The sequence below is a fragment of the Carlito syrichta genome, unplaced genomic scaffold (assembly GCF_000164805.1).
Source record: "Carlito syrichta isolate Samal-C Ts95f unplaced genomic scaffold, Tarsius_syrichta-2.0.1 Scaffold199447, whole genome shotgun sequence".
Taxonomy (NCBI): Eukaryota; Metazoa; Chordata; class Mammalia; order Primates; family Tarsiidae; genus Carlito; species Carlito syrichta.
Window position 1 is genome coordinate 87,227 of NW_007143543.1, and position 8,636 is coordinate 95,862.

Here is an 8,636-nt window from a genome sequence, read left to right on the forward strand (position 1 = left end):
CACGGGCAAGACAATATATATCACACCATTCAGAGCCACAGTGTCTGATCCATCCGTGGCATGGCCTGTCCTGACACACTCCTCCCATCTCCCTCACAGCATGTGTGGATGTGGCTTCACCTGGCCTCTGGCGTAAGGATTGGACCTCGCCCATCTATCCCACTGTTGCATCATGACCCAGCGTGGAGCCCCGCATGCTCCCAGGCATCATGGCCCAGCAGGGAGCACAGCGGGCATCTCACACTCCCAGAGTTGCTGAAGAGCTGGTACCTGTAACTCGCTCATGGAGAGAGGCCCTGGCCTGGCCCGGGTGGGGCAAGGCCTACCTGCAGCAGCATGGCAGGAGCACTCACCTTCCTTGCTGACACCCAGGCAGCCCTTGAGCTCAGGCAACGAGATGGCCTTGTCCTTGTTGAGGTCGCAGTAGTCCGTGAAGCGCCGCGCGCACTTCTTGGGCTTGGCCTTCTTCTTCACGTAGCGCTTCAGTGGCTTCATCTCTCGCTTGCTGATGTCACCGCTGCTGTTGCTGTCCAGCTGGCTGAAGTACCAGTGCACCACGCGCTCCTCCAGCGTGTGGCTGGGGTCTGGCTCGGAGAACCTGTGCCATGGACACCCCGTCCGGAGAGCACGATCAGGCCAGCGGGGCCATGAGCCACTCCTGGGAGGCTGCCAGGCACTCGCACAGGGCGTCGACTGGAGGCGCCTCAGCCTGGGCAGCACTGAGCCGGCCTCCCCAGCAGCTGGCCTCCTCCCTGCTGGCCTCCCCACTTTGAATCTCGGGACAGGACTCTGCTTGGGACCACCAGTGGGTGATCCTGGAACCTGCCTTATGCTCCACCCCAGCCAGAAATGACCTTGCACAAGGCAGGTGCTCAAGACAGGCTGGCTAGGTCTAATGCCCCCGAGAGCACCACAGTGAGACCTGACCGCCTTCTCCTGGCCCAGGACTCATGGTGCATGAGCTGCACTTCTCACACAAACCCGTGCACAGGAGGCCATGGCTGCAGAAAGGGGCTCCGAGTGTCCCATGCACACCCAGGATGGGACCGGGCCCTGGAGGGCCAGCCCTGGCTTCGACAGCTCACTGTCTCTTGAGACACAGCCAAGCACACGGAGACAGGCCATACCGAATCGATGTGGAGAGTGACACTCCTACGGTCCATGCTGCCCGGCACCCAGTGCAGCAGGACTTGAGCGAGGAAGGAAGCTGGGACAAGCACACACACAAGTCCCCCAACTGGCAAGGCCCAGACCTCCTGAGGTGAGCCCACAATTTCCAGTCAGGAGGTGCAGGGTGGGCCCGGGAAACCACTGGGCCACCAGCACCCTGGGTGACTACACTGAGACACACCGGTCCAGGGTGACCAGGACATTCCCTGGTGTCCAGAGCCACCATCATGACCATGTGAACACAGCCCACACGCCTGTGGCAACCATGAGTCACACATAAGACCCACGTCTACATGTGTGACCATGAGGCAGCTGACCTACCCACCTTCTTTCTTTATTTACATCCTATCTTTTCCCCAAAAGGAGTCAGTGTGATAATTAACATCTATGATTTTTAAAGCCAGTGACGGGTCTATTTGGGGGGCCTGGCTGGAGTCTCTGAGCAGGAAGGCATAGCCCCACAAGTCCTTAGGCTTCCACTCCTAGGGCCTGGCACTGAGTGGATGTGGTCTAAGTCCTTGTATTCAAATTCATGGGTGACTGCCCCTGTGGAGGGGCAAGAAGGCTGGGGCTGGGAGTCCCACACTCTCCAATCCTCAGTGTGCCAGGTATTGGGACAGAAGATGTGGCCACCTGGCTCAGGCATGGGCCGGACAGCTCCCTGTTCCACAGGACCTAGTCAAGGTCCAGGGTATGCCAGTGCACCGTGAATCTATACTGGTGAGAATAATACTCCAGGTGCTTGTTAATGCCACCCTCTTCTCTCTGGAGTTTTCTAGAAGGGAGAGCCATCTCTGATATCCCCTACCCCCACTCCCTGAACAAGCCAGTAAACTCCCAAGTGAACTCAAGGTTCAGGGAAAATGTTTGTTTTGTTTTGTGAGTCCAGGTCTCACTCTGTCACTCAGGCTGGTGTGCAGTGGCACGATCATGGCTTACTGCACCTTCAACCTTCTGGGTTCAGGAGATTCTCCCACCTCAGCCTCCTGAGTAGCTGGGACTACAGGTATGTGCCACCTTGTCCAGTTTTTTGTTGTATTTTTTTGTAGAGACAAGGTCTCAATATGTTGCCCAGGCTGGTCTCAAACTTCTGAGCTCAAACAATCCTCCTGCCTCAGCCTCTCAGAGTGCTGTGATTAGAGGCATGAGCCCACCATACCTGGCTAATAACTTTCACTACAAAAAAAAAAACCAGTCTTTTCAGGTATATGCCCCATCCTAATTAGGTGCACTTCAGTCCTAGACTGGTTTCCAGGTGGCCTGGACTGATTCCAAGAGGACGCAATTAGTGGATCTGCCGGGGGACCTTACTCCAACAGGTACAACTCAGGGAGGACATGGTAGAAGGCGTGAGTGAGCCCGGAGAGCCGCCAGCTGCCTCAGCTCTTTGGACATCTGCTTAGTCTCTCATGAAAACCAGGCCCGGGAGGTCTTTGAAACAGGCACAAAGTGACTTGCTGCAGAGGTCAGGTTCTGTCGCCACCAGCACATGTGCTATCTGGGCATTTTAATCCTCCCTGACTTTACCTGCACACTGGCTCTCCGGAATGTCCTTGCAGTGCACTCCTAGAGGCAGGCAGAGAACCCCTTGGATGCTCTTGGTGCAAGAAGGGGAGCACCCATGGCCTCTGCCTTCCCCTAGCCCCAGGGAGGACCTGGTTATAGGAGACACAGGAGCCTCAGAAAGGGGCTGGCCATGGGGTAGGCAAGTCAGAGCTCTTCCTCTCACCCCTCCCATCGGGAGTCAGGAGAACCCAAGGTGCAAGCAGCTCTTCCTTTGACCTTAGGCACAGCATGGCGTCATGTCTACTGAGAGGCTGGAATAACACAGCTCATGGCTGAGACGGGAAGGGATGAGGTCATCCCACCCAGAGGCCCTGCAGGAGGCTTGAGTCCTCCAGCATGTGTTCCCAGAGCTCCTGCCTGTCCAGCTCCATGGAGGGAACACCCTTACCTTGCTTAGGGTTACTTTGCAACAAGAAGCAGTTCTTCTTCCTGACCTGACAGCCTCTGGGAATCTCCTTGCTGGCCTCTGCTCCCTTCCTCCCTGTCCTCTGCCTCCTCTCCTGCTGTCAGAAGAGCCTGGCTCCTGCTCCACCCACTCCCACCAGGACTTACAAAGCAGAGCAGCCACAACTTCCAACTGCGGCCCCTCCCTGCAGGGCACCAGGTAATCATCAGATTGAGATGAGTAGAGCCCATGCCCTCAGGAGGGATTTCCGAGGTTCTCCCATCAGGGCCCCAAGGCTCCCCAGAACAACCTGATCCACAACCACAGTCAGCCCTGGGGGCCTGAGGCTCCTGCCTGCTCCCTCCCTCCTGGCCAGCTAGCATGACCCTCTGCTTCTAGCCTCCTCTGGCCTCCAGAAAGCCTACTCTCCCACCCAAGCACAGAGCCCCAGTTCCACCTGTAATGTTGGGTAGATCCCGGGTCATACTTGGAACTCAACTCCTTGGCCAGGCCCAGCTCTGAGTACATTTATAGCAAGAACCTCTCAGTTCTGGGCCCATGGGGGACCATGGAGCCTCTTGAAACTACACGAAGTGACAGGCCCTCTCTCTGCAAACATGCATATAAACACAGAAGTCTGCAGACTTTAGGGACCAATGGGCCCCCTGAAGCCCATCCAAAGTCCATAGACTCAGGAAAAGAACTCTTGATCTACAGCCTGAAGACTCTAGTCACGGTCCCAGGAGGGTATTTAACACGATACTTCTAGGGGAGGATGGAGGGAGACAGAAGACTGTAGCTGAGAGGAGTTTTAGAAGAGTTCCCATATTTCCAACTCTACAAAACAGAAAAAAGAAAACCACTGAAGGCATCGGATTTAAAGCTCTGTAAATCAAGTCTCTGGTGTGGCCAGAGTCACAGGCAAGGCTGACAGCAGAAATCTACCCACTTTCAACAGCTCTGGTTGAGTCTGGGCTCTAGTGCAAGCCCTGGCATGGCACAAGTGCACTAGGACTCTAGGGCCACTGCTGACAGAGCAGAATCAGAGGTCCTCCTGTGGCAGGATGGACGGGTGAGGGGCAGGAAGGCCTCCCCAGGGTCACAGGGATCCCCTGCACAGGCCTCTGCTGGGGAGCCTTCTATCACAGTTAAATGCCCACCATCTACCCTTAAGTACCAGGCCATAGCCCACAGGTCCCTCCAGCTCCTGCACTTTGGCCTCCAAATCCAGGCTCACACTGGCCTTGGGTTCCCAGCCTCCTCTGCATGCCCAGGCGCGTATCCACTGCACTGGAGTTCAGTACTGCCAGGTTACGGCTGCTAAAGCAGGGGCTGGGGACCCCAGATGAGCTGAAGCAGGGCATCCTCGGGGCCACTGTGACAGCATTCGCCAGCCCACACTAGACCCCTCCACTGGTGAAGTTCTACTCTTGCTACAAGGGCTCGCTGGGTGGGTGAAACTGCTAGGTCTCCTTGACTGAGGCATGGAAGACCACACCCGAGTGGCACCGATTTGCAGAGTCTAGGGGACTGCCGTTCCTGCGGCACTGGACCTGCTTGCCCCTTGGGCTGCTGCAGAGTCAGGATCCCCCCGACGGGCCTGCTGAACCTTCTCCCAGTGTGGAGGGTCACAGGCCAACCCCTCCTGTAGCACCTTCAGTTTTGCTTCCGCAGCCTATGCCTGCCAGGCCTTGGCTGCGATGCCGGCGGCACAGCCAGCCCGGTTACCACCGGGAGACCTGCTCCGGCCAAGAGCTTGGGCCCCATTCTGCTGTCCTCAGCAGTTTTAGTGAAGGTGAGGCGGGACAGCCCGGAGGCATGCGCCAAACCAAGCAGACCAACTGAGCCCTGTCTGGAGCTGGGTCTAAGCTCCGCCAGCTGTGCAGGGGATGGGGAGGGTTGCCAAGTAAGCCACATTCCAGCCCCCTCTTTGCAGAGGCATCAGTGGGCAAGTGCACGGGCAGGAGCCGTGAGGCCACAGGGTAGAAGGTCTCTCTTGGGGTACGATGGGTGGGCGGGTGGCTCACAGCCTGTCCCACCTCCTCTCAGAGTTGGCTTTCTCCAGGGCAAGGTGGAACCAGCAGATGGCGCCCTGCTCTAGAAGACTCCACTGGCTGGGAGCTCAGAAACCTACCTTTAGGACTGATCAGTGTTAATAGTTGCCATGGGTGGAGCTGGTCTAAGGTGACAGGGGGAGGAGGTCATGCTGTCCCCTGCAGTCCTGGTAGGAGGGACAAAGGGGTAACTCTCACCCAGCAAATGTCCACCAGGAACGGCCATCATCCTGTGTTATTTGTAGGGCGCCCCTCCCACACACCCACCATGATGTCCCATGGACACCCAGTTCTATTTTGCCCATTCTCAGATTTTCACAGCACTGTCTTTTACCAGGACATCAGGCTCAAGGCCAGAAAAAAAAGAGGAAAGGATGCCCCTCTCCTCCACGTCCTGCATCAAACAAGCCCTGAAATTCTACTGACTTCACTACAAAAGCCTCCACAAATCGACCCTGCCGCGTCACCTTCATGCTGATGGCTGCTGTGGCTTTTCTGCGTTCTCGCTCCCCTCTAAACCAGTGTTCACAGTGCCATCAGGACGATTCTGCAAAATGCTCACCTAGTCCCGCGGCCCCCCTCTACCCTCACGAGAGTGCCCTCAGGAGTCCCTCTGGTGGGATGCAGAGCCCAGCAGCATAGGCTCTGCCCAGCTCCACTGCCTCACCTCCTACCTGTCCTCAGCCCATGTCCTGCTGGGAAAATGGGAACTATCCCAAGTCCTTTCCCACCAGTCTCTTGTCTTGTTCCATCCTCTTCTAGAAGCATCACGTTCGATATTCTTCTGGGGCTGGGGCTGGCGCTGGGACCCTGCAAACCTAAACCCTCCTACTTATAATTCCCTCCATACCAACCCCCTCCATGCCTCACTGCCCATAGGACCCCTCTGCTGGAACTTGCCCCTGTCCACCCAAGTTGGGTGCATTCCCAGCTGTGAGTGAAGGTGGCACTTAGATGTCACTCCAGCAGAAATCCTCCTTTTCCACCAGCCCTGCCTTCCCAACCTCCTGTGACACTCTCTCAGCTGTACCCGGCTTTGTACTGCAGTCCTTGGTCTATGTCGCTCCTCCATCCCAGGCCTGTGCCCCTCCTTTCAGTGTCTCCAGAACCCAGCATGTCTGGAGCTGGGTCTAGGCTGTGCCAGCTGTGTAGGAGGGGCGGGGGGATGCCAAGTCAGCCACATTCTGGTCCCCTCCTCACAGAGTCATCATCGGGTAAGCACACGGGCAGGAGGCACAAGATCATGGTACAGACGGTCTCTCCTGGGGGACCATGGGAGGGCCCAGAGGGGTTCATACAGGAGTTCACAACTCCTCAGGGCAGGGTGGAGTCAGGAGATGGTTCGCTGTTCTAGAAGACGCCCTGGGTTGGGAGCTCAGAAATCTTCCTTTGGGATTGATCAAGGGTAGCAGGTGCCATGGGTGGGGGAGCTGATCTAAGGGGAGGGGCGCCCACACCAGGGACAGGCTGAGACGGGAGACTTGATGCAAAATCAAACTTTCCACCCTGGGGGGCGGCAGGCTGGGGGAAAGACAACAACCTCTCTCTGTACTGCCCAGACATCCTGCCTGCCCCTTTCTTACTGTCCCCAAGTGGGATGATTTCCCTGGCCTCAGCTGATATCCACCTTTAACTGCCAGACCCCAAGGGGACACAGGTGGGACAAGTGGTTTCCCCAACATCATCTTGCAACCTAAACTCGGCCTGAAATCCCCAGCCTTTCCGACTCCCAGGAAGCCCAGACTTCCTGCTTCTCTTCACCACCTCTGTTCCTAAGGCCTTTCCTGGTCTCCAGCTGCCCCATGCTTCTATTCCTCCACCAAATGAGGGGACTGGTCAGGGTCTGTCCACACAGTGCCCCAAGTCCCCAGGCCCAGCAGGGTGCTGCAGGGCCCTGGTTTTTAAAAAGTGCCACAGTAAACTTGGCACTGGGTGCAGGCTTATATGGTTGGGAGACCCTCTGGTTCCAGAAAGGGGGTTCATCAACACATGACTCTCCATACCAGACAGGGATCCATCTGTCCAGCCACCCGTCCTGCTGGCTGTTATTCATTCAACACACAGTATCAAGCACGTACAATGTGCCGGGCACTATTCTAAGTTCCAAAAACACTGCTGGGAAGAAGACAGAAAACACTGCTTCTCTCAACAGAACTTCAATTCTCATCGGGTGGGGGCATAGGCAGTATGCCAACAAAACATCAGACAGTGACACACGTGAGCTAAGTTCAAAGGGATACTGAGTGTGGACAGAAGGGTCCTCTAGACTGGGTGTCACTGAGAAGGTGACACTGAAACAGACGCACAGGGGCTGGCCATGGGAAGACAGGGAAGGGGACTCCAGGCCGAAGGAGCAACAGGCATGGAGGTCCTGGGACACACAGGAATCTCGCCCAAACACAGAAGCAGCAGGGCTTGGAGCAGACTGGCAGGAAGAAAAGGGATATGCAGAAAGGGGAGGGGCCGGTCAGGTCACCCTGCAAGGCCCACTCAGGTGAGAGTTGGGCCGATGCTAGTCTTGGTGGGGAGGGCTTTAACCCTGGGAAACTGGTCACCCAGGTCTCTGCCCCCCCGCAGAACTGCTTCTCTCTCCTCTTTTCCTTCCACCCCCTTCCTTAATTTCTAAGGATTTCTTGGACCATCCTGTTTGTCTTTTGTCCAGCCTCCAGATAACATAACTACCAAAAGCAGCTCAAACCTTTCATTCCCATCAAAACCAAATACAGTCAAGTTGAAAATGAAAAACACCTTTTGAAAAGAATATTTTAGGCAAACTTCTTCCAACTCTAAATTACACCTAAAATAGAAGAGGAGAAAAACAAAGAGCCCCTTCCTTGAGGACACACGGGTATTAAAGACATTGTAAACCTCTCAGTTCCTACTATCTGTAAAGATCCCTTCAGCCTGAGACTGGAGGTGAGGTGTGAGCCCAACCTCCCTGGCGGCAGAGCCCGTCTGCTCCCCTTGCCTGCAGCTGAGAACACATGGGGCTAAAGGGCTCTAGGGCAGCAACTAGGGTGGGGCTTGAAGTCCTGCCCTAAGGACCAAGGCAGAGAGCAGGCAGGGGGCAGGGAGGACCCCCAGGTGGGTGGGCAGAGCCAGAAGCCTTCAGGGGATGGGGATGGGAAGCCTCAGACAGGGAATTGGTTTTGTTTTGCTTTGTTTTTTGGAGGCAGGGTCTCGTTCTCCAGACTGCAGTGCAGTGGCATGATTGGCTCTCACAGCAGCCTCCAACTCCTGGCCTCAAGCGATCCTCCTGCCTCAGCCTGCCAAGTAGCTGGGACTACTGGTATGTGCCACCATACCTGGCTAATTTTTTTGCTATTTTTTATAGTGATTCCAGGAACTGTTAAAGACCATGGCCCTTCCTTTGAGCTTTTTCCCTCTCTTCTTTTTTTTTTTTTGAGTTGGAGTCTCACTCTGTCACCCAGACTGGAGTGCAGTGGCCGCTTCCGGCCACC

At 55.9% G+C, this 8,636-nt stretch overlaps 1 protein-coding gene across 1 annotated transcript in view; it reads right to left on the bottom strand.

Annotated features, from left to right (window-relative positions):
• SMOC1 (SPARC related modular calcium binding 1) overlaps nucleotides 1-8,636 on the bottom strand; it is an 83,241-nt gene that overhangs the window by 5,115 nt on the left and 69,490 nt on the right. Inside the window, exon 13 of the mRNA XM_021709369.1 lies at nucleotides 354-598. Coding sequence (XP_021565044.1) covers nucleotides 354-598 — 245 coding nt within the window. The remainder of the gene's footprint in view (nucleotides 1-353; nucleotides 599-8,636) is intronic.